General features: G+C 44.5%; 1 protein-coding gene across 4 annotated transcripts in view; it reads right to left on the bottom strand.

The window, feature by feature from the left end:
- Positions 1-18084, bottom strand: part of LOC140614177 (protein-cysteine N-palmitoyltransferase HHAT-like protein) — a 66297-nt gene extending 48213 nt beyond the window's left edge. For 3 of the 4 annotated variants that reach the window (XM_072793152.1, XM_072793154.1, XM_072793155.1), the window contains exons 1-3: positions 17965-18084; positions 4470-4721; positions 2289-2437 (exon numbers count right to left, since the gene is read on the bottom strand). In XM_072793152.1, coding sequence (XP_072649253.1) covers positions 2289-2437; positions 4470-4693 — 373 coding nt within the window. In that variant the 5' untranslated portion in view covers positions 4694-4721; positions 17965-18084. The remainder of the gene's footprint in view (positions 1-2288; positions 2438-4469; positions 4722-17964) is intronic. The other variant, XM_072793153.1, reaches the window with a different exon arrangement.
- Between the last annotated feature and the right edge of the window lie 734 nt (positions 18085-18818).

Genomic DNA, 18818 nt, shown 5'->3' with positions numbered 1-18818 from the left:
AGATAGCAGCCCAGTAGACTGCCTGGCTAGCCTTAGAGTCCCCTGTCCATCTGTGCAACAGCATGTTTGGTCAGATGGTCTGCAAGTTCTCTGAATGCTTCTGACACTCCGGGAGTGGGTAACTGGCAGAGACACCTGCCTAGCCCTGCTTTTTAATACGACTGTCATGAGCCTCATAACAGCCTGGGAGTGACAAGTGGTGGAAGGTAAATAGGCAGGCTTGATGGTTTTCAAACCGACTCAGCCCAGGCTTGCTGCTGCTAGCCTGGGCCAGGCAGTGAGTAGAGAAACTGGGAGCAACTATCCTTGGCCACCTCCTATCTGCTGAAGAGGTTGGGGATGCTTCAAGAGGAAGGGCTCAGAACATGGGGATGGAAACCAGATCTAGAAGTACACATGGTCCAGCCATGAGTTTTCTGGGTTGTTTTCCTTCCAGGAATCAAAAATCCTGGAACTAGAGGTAATTAAGAGGTCCAAGAGAGGCCTTTTCTAGTCTAAAGGGCAGGAAGGGGTACTCAGAGAAAACAAGAAAAATCTGTTTTTTTCCACCCAAGCCCCACTCTTAAAACTTTAACCCCATGATTGGGGGGGGGGGGCAGTGAATGGGTAAGCACAAAAATGCTAAGTATGTGGGTAAATATAATGGACTACTTTTGTCTCCTTAGGTTACCCTATGTGTAATGGTTGAGAGCAAATATTATAACATTGTCTATTGGGATTTTCATATAGACATATAGACATATAATACATCTAAAAGCTGGGGGACCGATATGGTGGTCGTTTCTTCATTCCACTTGAAGTGGTAAAATATTAATTCTAAGTAGACTGTGAAAAGTTATATAATTTGTGATCAACTTAGCAATCACTAAAAAATCATACAAAGAAATATCATCCAGAGAAATACCGTCTAAAAAAAAATTAAAGCCATCACTAAAAATCCAGCTAAAGGAAAACGAGTCTGTCAGTGGCCTGTCACTTGTGGCCTGGTCTAAAAACATGGGCCAGGCAGTCAGACTTTTCTCTTTCAAACGTGACATTGGAAATTAGAAATGGGGGCCACACAGCAAGGAGTGGATTCTAAGGGGTCTTGAGGAAGAGTTAGGGCTGGCAATCAGACAAGACCATGAGCAAGTAGGCAGAGACCAGGAGAGAGCATGGGACAGGCTAGGCAAGAGCGAGTAGCCCTCAGGCCCCAGTCTCCCAGGATGAGGAAGCATCTCCTGCTCCCCTCCCTGGAGCCCATCAGCTTCTGCTGAATGTCAAGCTGCCCTTATTCATCTAAACCCAAGCCAGGCTGGGTGTGTTTCTATGCCTCACAAGTCCCTCTCCTCAGTGTGGTTTTTGTTTTAGACAGAAAAGTCCAAAGAATGGAGGGAGAACACAATAGGCTACCAAGGGCCTTTAGGATACCAAATTCCCTTGCTTTTTAACTCCCTACTGGTGCTTTGCATGCACCTACCCTTAAAGACACTGGCTCTCAGAGGCAGGGAGGGACGCTCTGACAGATGCCAGCTGAGGCCCATTGGTATCTGTGATTCATTACACCAGCTTTCTGGTTTAGTCAGCTACCTGGGAATTACTCAATGGGTGTATATGGAACAGAGGACAATCAGGGCCAAGGTCCCCACCACAGCTGCGGGGCCAAGGTCTAGCTCATAACCACAGAGCCAATGTCCAGCTCACACCCACAAAGCTAAGGTCATCCTCAGGTCCATAGGGCTGACCGACATCCCTACCAACAAAGCCAAAGTCCAGCCCAGACCTGCAGGGCCAAGCCCCACGCTACACCCTACTGAGTCCTAGGAAATCCCCTCAACACAGCTACCTTCCCTGTCTCAACCATTTTTTTGGAGCAGCAAGTGCTGTAGAGTGAATGCCTACTTCCACTGGGGCTTTTTCACATCCACAATACAATGTCTGAGTCAGAGCAGCAGGATAAAAGGGACCTTGCTGGTTCGTCAACACGCAGTGAGTGAGCATCCATGGCGAACCCCTGTCGTGAGTCCTAGCTGGGTTACCAACACTACCCAGAAAGCCTGCCCACTGTCCCTGCTATTCTTGCACTCCCATTTCCTGGCATGCTGGCTTCCTTAGCCTGTTCTCTTCCTCCACCCTCTCCTTCATTTCCAGGACTTATCTGGACAAGCCTGACCGCAGCTGACCCTTGGCACTCTCTCAAGCACCTACCCTCTGGAACCTGCTGTTTGCCCTGCCCAGAAGGCTCCATGGCAGCTGAGCCAGCTACGTGGAACTCAGGGCAGGCACTGTCACAGCAAGGGTGGAGCTACCTGTGAAGGCAAATCTGTCATCTTCTATTTTCTTTTTGAGATGCTTGATTTCAAAATCCCTTTCCTTCAGCAGCTTATACAATCGCCCGTTTTCATCTACCGTCTCCCTGAGCTGCTCTCGAAGGTGTGCAATCTCATCTTCAAGCATCCTACAAGGGCAAAGGCAGAATTACAGGGACCAGTGGGTGGGAGTCAGGTTTGTTGTATCTGGTTAGACACTAGGTGGTGATAAGAACAGTCTGAATGAAATAGAAAATGTCAATGAGCAGATTTTAACACACTGTTCTCAAAACTGAGTGACTATGAACACATGCACAGACACACACACACACACGAAAGGACACAAAAAGTTTGAATAACATTGTTTACTACAGGCTTAAGAGAGGGCTATAAAACCAACTACCTCTCTCTAAGAATTCATACTCCTTCAAGCATCCACAGAACATGGATACAAATGTATTATATTATAGGTCACAAAGACAATCTTAGCAAATTCCACAGAGTGGACATCATACAGGCCATTTTCTTTAATGGCAATTGACTAAAATTAGAAATCATACTAAAAAGGTAGCAAAAAATAAAATAAAAATGCAAACCCCCAAATCCATCATCTGTTTGAGACTAAAAAAACCCACACTCCTAAATAACTTAGGGTTGAGAAGAAATTGTAACGTGTATTATGAAATATTTAGAACATAATGAGTGCAGCGGTGATATACATCAAAGTTTGTGAAATGCACCTAAAGTGATACTTGGACATTTATAGTTGTAACTATATATATATATATATATATATATATATATATATATATATATATATACTGTATATATATATATACATACAGTTAAGGCTAGGCCTCTAGGTAAACCTGATAGAAAATCAGAGCAGGTGCTGTGTTTTTTTTATTATCAGTGTCTTGCCAGGCTCTCTTCAGCCCTTTAAAACATGAGTAACACGTGGTTGATGGGTCTGTGATCACTTCTACTGTGAGGCTCGGAATGGACTCCCTAGGGACAGGTGTGCGGGGGGGGGGGGGGGGGGGGGGGGGGGGGGGGGGGGGGGGGGGGGTGGGGAGCAAGTATAGAAGTTAGAGGGAAGAATAATTATTAGGAAAGCTGATATTATCATTATCATCATCATTTTTTTTTTCATCATCATTTTTTTTAAAGTAGATTCCATGCCAGGCACAGAGCACAATGTGGGGCTTGAACTCATGACCCTGAGATCAAGACCTGAGCCAAAATCAAGAGTTGGATGCTTAACTGACTGAGCCACCAGTCAGTTGTTGTTATTCTACCAAAGGCTAAAGTCTCCATCAATTCTGGTTTCTCTGATTTGAGGAAAGATCATTGGGAACTAGGCCTGGGGTTAATTTAGAGCTAATATTTAGGAGCCACGGGGACTTTTTCCATTTTTGAGCAGCCTGTATGTTTTTCCCAATTAGCATTTTTTAGTAGAATATTTTGAAAATTGAGAAACCATAAAAAGTAGAATCTGAAAATGGAGAAGATAGATTCTGGGCCAAACCAGAAGCAAAGAGACAGCTCAACAAGTATTGTGGGTTTTTTTGGTTTTGTTTTTACTAGCAGAGAATTTTGTATCAGTATAACCTTCTTCTTCTAATAACAAGTATAAATCAACATGCATCTGTGATATTGTTGGATTTAGAGCAAAATGAGAAGATTCTGGACTCCTTACAACCTTTTCACCAACTGTGAAAAACGAAGGGACCCATCAAGAAATCTTTACACAGGTATGTTTATGGGTGGTCAGGGAAGGGAAATGGCATAGGAGAATGATCCCAGATGACAATTTGAAGCAATGATAATTTAAGACCCATCAGAGTTAGACAGCCAGCTCCTCAGAAACCCAAACACAGTTTTCATGAAAGAGAGGCTGAATAAGAAAATTCAAGTGAATAAACTACACTCTGATGAGTTTCAAATTTTCCATTTGACTTTAAATGATTTTTAAATACAGTTCATATCAAATCATATCCACCGGAACACAGCACTATCAGATGCAATTCTTCAGTAACCACCTCTGTGTCAAACCTCTGTGGCTCAACTTATAAACACATCTAGTCAACGTGAATGCCCAGCCATCTGTAATCAGCTCTCTCTCTCTCACCTTCCCTACCTCCCTCCAGTGCTCCTGGAGGAGTTCAAACTTGCATTTACCTCTGCTCAAAGCTGTTTTTTGAGTTTTGCTCTCCAGCTTGGAGAAGGCTGAGGCCATCGGAGATCTTCAAGGGCTCTTTTTGGTCATCGACTTTGATTTTGAGGCTCAGTTCTTTTTCCATCTGTCTCTCCATCTGCTTCTGTAACCTTTTGTGCTGCATCTCCTGCATGGCCTTGAACTGGAGCCGCAAGGTGTCCTGTGTGCCTTCATCTGCTGCCATCATGCCCCAGGCGTAGGAAAAGAAGCCTGCACTGAAGCAAACCCCACCAAGTACACATTTCCCAAGATTACTCCGCACACAGTTAGTCCTGTCTACAGCCTCCAAGTCTGGAGTACCCTGAGTATCTTTGTGTGTGTCCATAAAGAAGCTCAGAAGACCCAACCTTACCTTGAATCCCCTGAAAGCCAAAGCTGAGCTGAGCATCCTCCCCAGCCTTGAATATGCCACCAGACTGCAGATGGCATCAGAATACTCCTCATTGCTCAGACTCAACACTGCCCTTTCCTGTCTCTAAAAACACTCTCTCATAGATGGCTCTCATCTATGGCTGGATATTAGACTCTCCTAGGAGCCCCTAAAATATAGCTTGGGCACATCCTTGGACCAATTAAATCCCAATTTCTAGGAGTGGGATTCAGACATGACTACTTTTTAAATTTTCAGTATAATTTACACATGGTAAAATACATAAGTCCTGAGTATACAGCTCAGTGAATCTTTACATAAGTATACATCCCTATGGTGACCACCCAGATCAAGGTATGGGGTATTCCTGTCCCCCCGCAGGCTATCTTGTGCCCTCTCCAGGCAGTTATCTCCCCTCCCCCAAGTAACCACTGTTTTGACCTCTGCCATTAAAGATGAGTTTTGTTTTCTTTTTAATCAGCTCTATTGAAGTATAATTCATTGACGATCAAAAGTGCCATTTTATGTGTGGGAATGAGTCTTAACAAATACATATACTTGTGTAAACCACCACCACCATCGTTGTAGAATATTTCTTTCACACCAAAAAAGTTCCTTTGTGCCCCCGTGTAGTTCCAATCCCAGGCAAACTCCTATCTGCTTTTGGTCACTCAGTTTTTGCCTTTCCTAGAATTTCATATAATTGGAATCATATAGTAGGAAGTCTGTGGTTTCTTTTTGTTTTGTTCTGTGTTTTGTTTTGCTCTTGTGTGTGTGTGTGTGTGCGCGCGCGCGTGCACATACACACATGCTTAGTACTACCTTCTAGAGATTCTCCATGTTGTTGCATGCATCATTAATTCATTCCTGTTTATTATTGGTAGTATCATAGGTTGTTCATACATTCACCCGTTACTGGACACCTGAGCTGTTTCTGTTGTCAGCTCTTATGGATAAAGCTGCTATAACATTCACATATAAGAAAGTCTTTGTGTGAGCATATGTTTTTAATTTCTCTTAGGTAAATACATAGAAGTGGAATGCCAGGTTATATGCTAAAATTCATGTTAGTTATATAAGAAACTGCTAAATTGTTTTCTAGAGTAGCTGCAACATTTTCCATTCCTACCAGCAGTGTATTGAGAGTTCCAGTTGCTCCACATCCCTGCCAGCACTTGTAGGGTCAGTCTCAATTTTAGTTTTTCTAGTGAGCTCTCAATGGTTTCAATTTGCATTTCCCTGATGTCAAATTATATTGCGCATCCTTTCACAGGCTTACTGGCCATTTGCATATCTTCTTTTAGGACATGTCATATTTTTTGCCCATTTTAAAATTGCGTTGCCAGCTTATTATTGAGAGGTCAGAGTTCCTTATACATTCTGGGTGGTTTGTCTACTTTTCAACTTCAGATAAACAGAATAATAAAACACAGACACTGGAATTTTTAAATGGTCACCACATGATTTTAAAGTGTAGCAAGTGTTAAGCAACTCTGCCTTAAGCCAAACTGAAGTCACATCATCCACCCACCATCTAACTAGTCATAAATTTTCTTGATTCTCCATAAATGTCTTCACATTTGCCCCCATATTTCCAGCCCCACTGTATACCACTCTCACTATCATGCTCATGGCTACCTCTGGGCCTTTGCACTTGCCGTTCTCTCTCTCCATAGAATGTTCTCCCACTGCTCTCCTGGCTGAGGATGTCAACTTCACTCACTTTTCTCAAATGTCACCTTATCAGAGAGGCCTCTACACCATTCTCTTATAGAAAGCTTTCTCTCACTCCCCATGCCCCTTATCCTGTGGTATCTTCCTCCACAGCACTTAGCTTCACCTGACACAGTATATGTTTGTTGATTGCTTCTCTCCTTGTCTGCCAGGCTTTTAATGGCAGACACCATGTGATGTTCACTCTTGGGCCCTCAGTGCCTAGAATGGGGTCTATCAGTGAATATCACATAGTAGCAGGCATGAAATGAGTGAACTAATGGCAGATGGTTCTGTTCCCAGGACGGCTCAGCAGGTCCCTATTGCCCTGGCTGCCCTCTTCCTCTTTCCCCCACACTTACAGTCTAGCTTGCATTGGTCAAGGGACTACTTTCTTTAAAGCACAGCTCTGAGCCTGACATACCCCAGCACCAAATAGCCTCACTAGATGCCCATTAGCCATGAGACCAAGTCCAAAGGCATTAAAGGCTTTAGGGGATTAAGCTCTGTCTCTCCTTCCAGCCTATTGTCCCTTGTGCTCCTCTGTCCCTATCTGTCCTGCTCCCCTAGACTTAAACCTTGCTGATTCCCCAGGCCCTGCACAAACAGCATACCCTTTCCTGACCCTCCAGGAAGAACATGCTCCCTGCATCTATCTCCACTATACTTACCGCCCACAGGGGTGGTCCGAGCCTATACCTGGGGCTTCTCAAATCTGTCTTGATAACAAATCTCTAGGGATACAATCTACAAGTACTGATGTCCAGGCCCCAGCCCTGGAGGATTCAATCTAATTGGTTTGGAGTGGAGACCAGGCATGGGGCTGTGTTAGTGCTGCCCAACTGGCTGGGATGTACTGAGGACTGAGCCTGCTGTCTGACCCTTGAGCCTGTTGCGTTAAAAGAGGCACTAGTGTTACCTTGGAATTCCTTACCAGGTAGCTGGACCCGTAAGAGGAACTGTGTGCAGTAAAGAATTAAGTCATCAAGTCTGGGTTGTCCACACCCTGCACATTCCAAAGAAAGATTTGACCCTTGACCTGTTCCTAGAAGGTAACCTCTAAGTCTTTGGTATATCCTTCCTGGCAACAATGCCCTTCTTTACCTGGGGGACTTGGGCCACTAACAGACACTGGATGGTCTATGCTAACAATGTGATTTTATGATGGGGGCCTTGGGCCACGCTATGTATCAGCTTGACTTCTAGAGGGGTGGGTAATTGAGTGACTAAGGTCAGCCACGCAGGCAGTCAGCCACACCTGTGTGACTGACCTGCAGTAAAAACCCTGGACCCCAAGGCTTGGGTGAGCTTCCCTGGCAGGCAATGCTCCACACGTGTTGTCATGCACTATTCTGGGAGAAGCAAGTACTGTTCCTGAGACTCCACTGGGAGAGGGCAACTGGAACCTTGTGCCTTGGTCTCCTGGACTCTGATCAATGTGCCTTTTTCCTTTGTTGATTTTAATCTGTACCTTTTGTCATAATTAACTGTATAAGAGCTTTTCTGAATTCTGTAATTAATTAATTTAATTAATAGTAATTAATTTAATTCTATCAAATCGTGGAAACTGGGAACCCTCAAATTACAGGAACCCCTGGACACCTTTGCTGAATATGTGATAGCCATAGATAAGTCTCTACTCAGACTGTATTAAACAAGCAGACAGACAAACAAAAGGGCTTTAATTGGGGGTCACATAGGCATGGCTGAATGCCTGTGGGGTTGACCTTAGTCATTCAATTTCCCAATCCATCTTTTGGGACACCCAGGGATATAATACAACTTAACAATTGGACTCAATGTTATAAACAGGCAAATCAGACTTTTTCTGTAAAGAGTCAGATAGTAAATATTTTAGGCTTGGTGGGCCATATGGTTTCTGTTGCAAGTATTGTACTCTGCTGTTGCAGCAGAAAGTAGCACTAGATAAGCCGGAAATGAGTGGGTGTGGCTGTGTTCCAATAAAACTTTATTACAAAAACAGGCAGTGGGCTAGATTTGGACTATGGGCCTTAGCTTGCCAACCCAATTTAGGGGAATTTCACCTAAAAAGTGAGTCTTGAGATTGAAGAAAACCCTACTGAGCCAATTATTTGAAAATGTAACTAAAGAGTTTAAAAATAAATTTATCCCGTGATTCCCTATTTTTGTAGGTTATAAGAAGGGACAATCATATACTTCATTTTCCAAATTGGGTCACCTTGGAGAATGAAAGGAAGAGCTATTAATAATCATTCTGGGTCAACTTGGAGGCTGTGACTAGCATATAAAGCAGCAATTTCCACTCCTGCGACACACTGGAACCACCTGAGGAGCTTTAAAGATACTGGTACCTGGGGCCCACACCCAGGGCTTCTGATGTCATTGGTCAGGCCGCAGCCTGGGTGTTGGACACTGCTGGTCTAGGCTACTGTACAAGTAGCCTGGCCCTGGGGTTCAGGATGAACTTGGCTCTGTGTGAGTCTAGAGTGTTTCTAGACCTCTTTGGGCCTCAATTCCTCTTCAGTAAGCAAGAAATGATGACAGGGAGGCCATAGATGTGCTGTGAGGGCCAAATGCAAAGTGAGGGTGGTGTGTGTGTGTGTGTGTGTGTGTGTGTAGATATTTTGTCAGCTATGCATTGGAAGGAACGAAATATTTTTTCCTCACTTCCTGGTGGTCTCTCTTGGGTACTCCCTTTCTCCTCCACTTGCCCCACACTCAGATGCTCCCTGTCCCTCACAGTCATTCTTGTGACCCATCAGCAGAAAGCCTTCCCTGGGTTCTGGGCCCACAGTGACCCAGCCCCATGACATGGCTGCCTCTAGCCCCCCCAGCCACTCTTTCATATGACAAGGTCAACTCCTATGCACCTTATCTCCTGCCTGCTCACCCCAGTACCCTCCTGATGCCCCTCATGTCTCTGGCTGCCTGGTTCTTATCTTGGTACCTCTGATCTATACTGCACATGACCATTTGGGACCTTTCTAAAACCAGATATAAGTGGGTCCTATCTCTCCAAGACCCTGCCAGGACTCACAGAGGGCCATCTGGCTCGCCCAAGGGTAGCATTCATCCCACACTTTTATTTATTTAACTTTCACAGAATGCACTATAAGGATTTGAATTTGTTGCCAACATTCAAAGATCTGTAGATTTCAATTAAATCCAGATTTCCAGTTTCTTTTTTTTAAAAGTTTACAAGTCTGGCCATGCTGGGTTCATAGCCTTGCATGAATAGCAGCTGCTGGATAGAAAGAGTTCCCCCTGGGCAGGCTCTTTCAACTCAACACCATCCCTACCTACTCACTCCCAGTTGCTGCAGCCAGCACATCAGCTGCCTGGTATCATTGCTTGTAAATGCTGTTCTTTCTCTTATAACTGCTGGAATCACCTCCTTTCATTTCCTATCAGTCTTGGCACATGTTTAGGTTTGTGACTCCTCCTAATGTTCAAGCCTGAGGCATCTCAGAGACATGCTTCAGCTACTCTACCATCCCGGGATGCCTTCCTCCCCAGGCTTTATCCCCCTGACCCCTACCAGTTCCTCTAAACTCCTGGTTAGCCTTTAGGATTCCCCTGGGGGCATTCTGTGGACTCCCTAGACTCCTCTGGGTGTCCCTTAATCACTAAGCTTACCCCAATGTATTATAATTATCTATGACTTTGTTTCTATTCCTTCCTTTTACTAAGAGGACTCTTGAGGGTAGAGGTCTCATGTCTTATTCTTGAATTCTCAGTATCTTGCTAAGAATGGGCCTTCAATTATTTGTAGAATTGTCATTGAATGAATGTAGCAGGTGCTCAATGATGAAGCAGAAAAAATGAATGAATGATACAGAGAACAAACTGACGGTTGTGAGAGGAGGGGGTAGATGGCGGCCAAATTGGGTAAAGGGAAGTAGGAGGTATAGAATTCCAGTTATGGAATGAAAAAGTCAGGGGATGAAAGGTACAGCACAGGAATATAGACAGTGATATTGTGATAGTGCTGTATGGTAACAGATGGTGGCTATGCCCTCGGTGGTGAGCACAGCATAATATATAGAGTTGTCAAATAACTATATTGTACACCTGAAATGAATGTTACATTGTACCAACTATACTTAAATTAAAAAAAAAAAACTTAAAAAAATGAATGACTGAGTAAAAGCCTTTTTTTCTTTTTTTTATTCCTGATGTGTACTTGAAGTCTCCAGGGGAACAGGTACTTCTCAGATACACACTGTTTCCTGGGCAAATTAATTTATGCTTCAGTTTCCTCATCTGTAAAATGGGTTGATAATCATTATATACTTCACAGAATGGACATGAGGAGTAAATGAAAGAATGCATGAAAACTGTGTGCTACAGCACCTGGCACAGAAGCACTCCTGACAGTTTAGCTCTTATTATCGCTCTCCTCATATGAAATGGGGTGTCCTCAACCCAATCAAGCCTGTGGAAGACAGCATGTCTTCACTGACAGGGCACCTTTGGTCTCCATCAGTCCCCAGGCCATTGCTCTGTGCTATGCCAGCCACCAGTGGGGATTTGGATGTTGTTGGTCTGGGCTGTGGCCTGGGCATCTATTTTTAAGGTTTCCCAGGTAAGTCTATTGATGAGTTAGGCCTGAGAATAAGGGGAGATAAGTGGTCTGAGAGGCTCAGGAGACCTGCAGGAAAGGTAGCATCCCAGTCAGCCTGAAGCTGAGTGCTAAAGAAACGGGCTTGGGGTAGGGGGAAATGGGGGTGCCAGGAGTTAGGGGGGCAGAGGGCTATTCTGCCAGAAAAAGAACATTTGCAGAGAGAATGTGATGAGTGTGGGGAACTGAGAAAGGCCTTCAGGATGGCCAGAGGGCAGGGCAGAGGTTTGGGGAGGGACTGGAAAAAAGGCCTTATCTGGCCCAACTAAGGAGCCTGAACTTCATCTTGAGGATGTTGGGGATGTTTGGAGGGTGCAGACAGGATCACATTTACATTTTACAAAGCTGGAGGCAAAGAAGCCTAGATGGGAGGATGTTTCTGGGAAGGAACATGGTCCTGAACCTGGTCAAGGCTGTGGCAGTGGGGAGGAGAATGGGGAACAGGAATGGCGACAAATGGAAGATATGGGTGGCAAGTGTGTCACCTAGAAGGAGAGGGAGAGTCAAGTGGGTTTGAGTTTGAGTGGCTGGGGAGAAGGTGAGTCCTTCTCCCTTCCAAACTGCAGGCAAGCCTGGTGCCAGGCACTGCTGAGTCTGAGATTCCCTAGGTTTTCCACATGGGGATGCTGGGTGGCTCAGAAGGGCAGCCTGACGTGGAGCTTCAGCTGTCCCAGACTTGGGTGGGGACAAAATACTGTGGGCAGAAGGTGAGCAGGAGGCTGGAGAGGAGGTGGGAGAGAGAGAAGGGAACAATGGAGGAAGAAGAGATGGCCAGGAGCAGAGAGGTGAGCAGACATTACCAGGTAGAGATGGGAACAGATGGATAAGTCTGAGCAAAGAAGAGGCACGGTGGGCTGAGAAGGACAGAGGTGGTGGGAGCAGGAAGCTGTAGTTAGGGGCAGTCGAAGTGTGGATGCCAGGGACCTCCTGGCATGCGGACCGCATGCACCCCAGACCATTCTTCCTCTTCTTCCTAAACAACTTAATTACAAGTCAAGGTAGACCCATGACCAAAGACAACATGGATCTCCATGGGGGATGCTGATTGCCAGGAAGCAGAAAGGAAAACATGTATTTTTTAAAAGCAGATAACAATAGTGCTAAGCTCAAGTTTTCAAAACACTTGTTGGCCCTGCTTGATTCCTGACTACTTCATGACAATGTGGCTGGTGTATATTAAAAACAGGACCAAAGGTATGCCTGTTGTTTATATTTTGAAGAGTCCAATGAAAGAATGGAAGATTTTCTGTCACCTTCTACCTATTCTCAAGGTAGGAACTGTTATGTTCATCTCTGAATCTGGTCTCTGCAGTACAAGCCAGCATGGGTATGCAGTGGGTGCTAAATTAACACTTGTGCCATGAATGAATAAAGGAACTACAGCAGCAATTTTGGCCTTAGAGCAAACAGCACTTAAGACATTCAACTTGATTTCATTTGCTCCTGTTGGGTGTGGGTTATAGATCACTCAGCAAATATTTATTGGTATTGCACAAAGAGCTATGAGTATATCTCTCCTTGTGGAGCTTACAGTCTGGTAAGGAGACAGACATTGATCAAATGATCACATAAAAAAGCATAAAATGATCATTGTGATGCTCTGAAGGAGATACATGTGTTGAGAGTCTCCATCAGAGAGTTTGGCATGGTCTGGGAAATCCAGGAGAGCAATTCCAAGGAAATGAGCTGAGACCTGAAGTATGAGTAAGAGTTAAGTAGAGGAAGATCATTTAGGGCAGCAGAGGGACAGCCTGTGTCAAGGCTCTGTGGCAAGATGAAAAATGCCAGGGCCTCTCATGATCAGTGCTCTCTACTCCCTGTGCACATCTAATCCATCAGCAAATTCTCTTGGTCTACATTCAAAATATACCCAGAACCTGAACATTTCCCACCTCCTGATCCTTATTGTAGCCTCCTAACTCCTGTCTCTACATCTACCCTTGTCCCCAATCCCTTTTCAACACATTGGCCAGAGTAACCCTGTTAATAAGTAGGTCAGACCATGTCCACCTCAGCATAAAAATGGGGCCTCATGTAATCCAGTTCCTTGCCAATCCCTCTTTTATTATCAAGGATGCATCAAACTCACAGACTTTTGTGCTGGCTGTTCCTCTGCTAGAATGTTCTTCCCAAGGATTTTCATTATTGTTGTTGATTCTTTGGGATTTTCTACATAGACAATCAGGTCATCTGAGAACAAGACAGTTTTATTTCTTCCTTTCCAACCTGTAATGGTTACTTTTCTAGTCCACTGCCAGACAGGTAGACAGATGTCTACTCAAAGAGCATCTCCTCAGGGAGACCTTCCCTGCTCACCCTACCTAATAATACTGCATTCCTTTCTCCTGCTTCTACCCTCTAAACTCCCTCTCCCAGGCCCAGCTTTATTTTTCTCCATCACACTTTTAACCATCTGATATACAGGACATTTTACTTGTTTACCACTTCTGTTTTCCAACTAGCATATAAGCTGCCTAGGAGTGCATATTTTATTCTATTTTGTTCATTGCTGTATTGCTGATCTTGCAACAATATTTAGCACACAGTAGGTGCTCAGTAAATACTTCTGGAACAAATGAATGAATCTGGCCTTTCTTAGTCCAACTCTCTTTGGTAACCAGCTGTATCTGTGAACATGCTATTCATAAGTAATTGTAAAAAATGTTTAGACAAGCATTATCTTTAAAAATCCACCTTAATAACATTTGTGCTTTCTACACATGGTGCTCTGGGGCATGACCAGGGTCTTTTTACTTGCTCTGGACTTAAGTAGTAGAAGTGGAGGTGCAAAGAGTTTCAAAAGTTAAAACGGACCAGAACCTCTGACATGTAAAGAGTTTAGAAGTTGTCATTCCTATCCTCACAATAAGAAAAAATGTAAACTAAATATCAACAATTGGAAATCAGTGGAACTCCCAATCATTAGACAATTGGGGTCATAGGATAAAGTATTCCCTGAAAACTGGAGAGTCAGGTGAATACAGAGAATCACAGTTTACTGGGAGCAGAAGCCTGCAGCTAGAGTCAAGATCAGTAGAAATACTAACCTGTAACTGATGAGTTGTTGGGGACTCAGAGTGAACTAGCTTGCAGTTTTAAAACTCCAAGGGGTCTAGTCCTTTGGGAGACCTCATACTTTTATGAATTTTACCCCCAGGAACCCTACCAGATCTCACTGTGAAAATCAGAGGAAAATCTGCTCCTGCTTTTGGCAGTGGGAGAGGAAAAGTAACTATTATAGACTAGAAGGAAAAAAATAAAACTGTCATGTTTTCTCAGATGACATGATTGCTATGTAGAAAATCCCAAAGAATCAACAAAAAGAAAAAAGACCCCCCCCCCCGCAAAATCCTGGAACAAATAAGCAACTATAGCAAGGTTGCAGGACACAAGGTTAATAAACAACAGTCAATTGTTTTCCTACATACCAGCAAAGAACAACCAGAAATTGAGATTGAAATGTAACACCATTTACATTCACATAAAAAATGGAAATACTGGGGGATTCCTGGGTGGCGCAGCAGTTTGGCGCCTGCCTTTGGCCCAGGGCGCGATCCTGGAGACCCGGGATCAAATCCCATATCAGGCTCCCGGTGCATGGAGCCTGCTTCTCCCTCCTCCTGTGTCTCTGCCTCTCTCTCTCTCTCTGTGACTATCATAAGTAAATAAATAAAAATTAAAAAAAAATGGAAATACTTTAGTATACATCTAACAAGATATGTAAAAGATTTATCTGTATGAGGAAAACTATAAAACTCTGATGAAAGAAATCAAAGAAGAACTAGATAAATATTCCATGTTCATGGATTGGAAGACTTCACTACTGTTAAGATGTCAGTTCTTCCCCCCAAACAAAACAAGATAGACAACAAAAAAGCCGTCAGTTCTTCCCAACTTGACCTATAGCTTCAACACAATCCCAATCAAAATCCCAGCAAGTTACTTTGTGGATACTAACAGACTGATTCTAAAGTTTATATGAAAAGGCACAAGACCTAGAATAGCTAACATAATTTTGAAGGAGAAAAACAAAATTGGAGGACTGATGCTACCCAACTTTAAGACTTCTTATAAAGCTACAGAGATTCAAACAGTGTGGTATTGGGGAAAGAACAGACAAATAGATCAATGGAATGGAACTGAGAGAGCCCAGAAATAGACCCAGACAAATAGAGTCAAATGAAAAGAAGCAAAGGCAATTCAATAGTCTTTTTGACAAATGGTGCTGGAACAACTAGACATCACATTCAACAAAATGAATCTATGCAGACCTTACACTTTTCACAAAATTAACTCAAAATGGGTCATAGACCTAATGTAAAATGAAAAACAATAAAACTACTCAGATAATATAGGAAAAAACCTAGATGGTCTTGGGTTTGGAGATGAGTTTTAAGATACAATACCAAAAGCATGATCCATGAAAGAAAAAATTGGTAAGTTGGACTTCATTAAAATTAAAAACATCTACTCTTCCAAAGATACTGTTATGAGAATGAAAAGACCAGCCACAGTCTGCAAGAAAAACTTTGATTGCAGAACACATATCTGATAAAGGACAGTATGCAAAATATACAAAAGAACTCTTAAAACTTGACAATATGAAAACAACCCAATTAAAAGGTGAGCAGGGATCCCTGGGTGGCGCAGCGGTTTGGCGCCTGCCTTTGGCCCAGGGCGCGATCCTGGAGACCCAGGATCGAATCCCACATCGGGCTCCCGGTGCATGGAGCCTGCTTCTCCCTCTGCCTGTGTCTCTGCCTCTCTCTCTCTCTCTGTGTGTGACTATGATAAATAAATAAAAATTAAAAAAAAAGGTGAGCAAAAGATCTGAATATGTATCTTATCAAAGAAAATATATAGATGGCAAATAAGCATATGAAAAGATGTTCAACATATGTCATTAGGAATTGCAAATTAAAACAACAATGAGATAACACTACACACCTGCTAGAATGGCTAAAATCCAAAACAGTGGCAACATCAAGTCTTGGCAAGTATTTGAAGCAACAGAAAATTTGATTCATTGCTGGTGGGAATGCAAAATGGTACAGGCCACTTTGGAAGACAGCTTGGGAGTTTCTTGCAAAGCTAACCATAGTCTTACCAAATAATCCAACAATCATATTTACCCAAATGAATTGAAAACTTCTGTCTACACAAAAGCCTATAAGTGAATATTTATAGCAGCTTTATGCATAATTACTTAAAATGAGTAGTAACCAAGATATCCTTCAGTGTGTGAAAAGATAAACAAATGGATACAACTACACAAGGGAATACTGTTTAGTGATGAAAAGAAATGAGCTATCAAGCCATGAAAACGCATGAAGGAAAGTTAAATGCATATTGCTAAGTGTAGAAGCCAGTCTAAAAAGGCTGCATTCTGGGCAGCCTGGGTGGCTCAGCGGTTTAGCGCCGGCCTTCAGCCCAGGGCCTGATCCTGGAGACCCAGGATCAAGTCCCGCCGGCTCGTGCATGGAGCCTGCTTCTCCCTCTGCCTGTGTCTCTGCCGCTCTCTCTCTCTGCGTCTCTCATGAATAAATAAAATCTTAAATAAAATAAAAAGGCTGCATTCTGTATGATTCCCACTACATGACTTTCTGGATAAGGCAAAACTATAGAGAAGTAAAAAGACTAAGGGTTGCCAGGGCTTGGTGGGAGGGGAGGAGGCATGAGCAGTGGAGTACAAGGGGTTTTAGGGCAATGAAACTCTTCTGTAAGATACTTTAGTGGTGGATACTTGACATTATGCATTTGGCAAAACCCACAGAACTGTACAACACACACACGCGTGCACCCTAACGACATCACCTTTATCAGTAGTATCAGTGTACCACACCAATGCAAGATGTTAATCATGGGGAAAAGGGAGGAGCATATAGGAACTTTCTATTCAATATTTCTGTAAATCGAAAACTGCTCTAAGAAATAAAGCCAATTATTATTTTTTCTTTAAGTTAAGGCTAAGTATGCATGGAAGGAACTCGGTTCGGGGAAAGCCTTGGAGCCAAGGGATGGGGAAGGTGGCACCCACCCACTAGGCTGCTTCCTGTATGTAGCAAAGCAAAGGTCCCAGAGGCAGTTGAGCACTGCGGACAGAGACCAGTGAGGAAGGGCTGAGGCCCCTCCAGGCTTGAGCCTCCTCTGCCCCCACCAGCCTCCGTCTTCCCTCTGCCTCTTTTTTATTATGTTCTCCTACAGTATTCCCAGCAGCAGCCTGGGGCCCGCGGGTGGAGAGGAGAAGCCCAAGAAATTCCTCGTTGGGAGCCCTGTACACCGACTGCAGGTCAGGCCGGCGTCAACGCAGGGATGGGGTGGGGGTGGGGCGGGGATCCGGCTCTGAGGGGACTCGCTCGTCCGGGGGTCGGTCCCGTGGGGGCTGGCCCTGAATCGGGAATAGGCGCGAAGCGGATACCAACAAGTCGCTTAGTTCCCGCTTGTCCTCTCAGTCCTATGCGGCGGGGCTCCGTAGCAGAGACACCGGAAGGGGGTGCTGCTCAGGCCGACCTGGGTCGGAGCTCTGGCCCTGCCTCCTGTGTGACTTGGGCAGGTGACCCACCGTCTGCACCTCACTAGCCCTTCTACCATACGGAAACTAAGCGTCTGTCTGGAGAGGCGAGGCGGGTGTACGCGGAGATTCACAGAACGAAGCGGGGAGAGACCTAGCTCGCCGGCCAGCCTGCGCGCTCCGACTCAGGTCCAGGCCCTCCCAGCTGCCGCGGGCTCTCCCGGCTTCAGCCTGGGACCTTCTGCCCTTCCCCGCACTTACAGCGGTCACTCCGCTCCTCACGTCTAAGGCCAGAGAGACTCTGTCTCCTCTTCCGGACGCCGGCACGCGCTGCCCCGGCAACCGTCACCAGGGAAACCAGCAACGCTGTGTGCGTGACGCCGCCACGCGTCTACGGAGGCCGAGGGGGCCTCGGAAGCCGGCAAAGTGGCAGCGGCGTTGGTGGCTCAGGTCGTGGAGGTGTGGGACTAGGAGCGGTGGCTGGGTGGGAAAAGGCATCTTGTACCTGAGACTTAAAAGTTGGCTCAGTCATCCGCTTCTGGAACACGTTTTAAAAGTTACGTCGGCCAGTTGTCCTGCAAGGAGCTGACAAGTGAATGATCCCACTGCGAAATTTAGCGCACTCAGAATGCCTTTGAAAAATGTGGGGGGAAATAGTGTTGCGAAGGTGAGTGAAAAAAAGCAGGACGCAAAACAGTAATTGCTAAATCTTTTTTTCAGATTTTTATTTTTTATGTATGAGAGAGAGAGAAAAAGAGAGAGAGACAGAGGCAGAGACACAGGCAGAGGGAGAAGCAGGCTCCGTGCAGGGAGCCCGACGCGGGACCCGAACCCAGGACTCCAGGATCACGCCCTCGGCCAAAGGGAGGCACTAAACCGCTGAGCCACCCAGAGATCCCCTAAATCTGTATTTTTAAAAACAGAACAATACTGTGAGGAATACATAGAAATATTAAAAGAAAATGGTAATATTTGGGTGGTGGAATTACAGTGCTGTTATTTTTGCATTTTGGGGGACTTTTAAAGATAATGAATATAGTTTATCTTCATCGTAGTACACACTTGCATGTTTGTTTTTAGACACTGCCTAGCATAAGTTACTACTCTATTCAGGG

Source organism: Canis lupus, chromosome 22, assembly GCF_048164855.1.
Source record: "Canis lupus baileyi chromosome 22, mCanLup2.hap1, whole genome shotgun sequence".
NCBI classification, from domain to species: domain Eukaryota; kingdom Metazoa; phylum Chordata; class Mammalia; order Carnivora; family Canidae; genus Canis; species Canis lupus.
The sequence above is the reverse complement of the archived record's forward strand: the minus strand, read 5'-3'. Positions and strand labels throughout refer to the sequence as shown.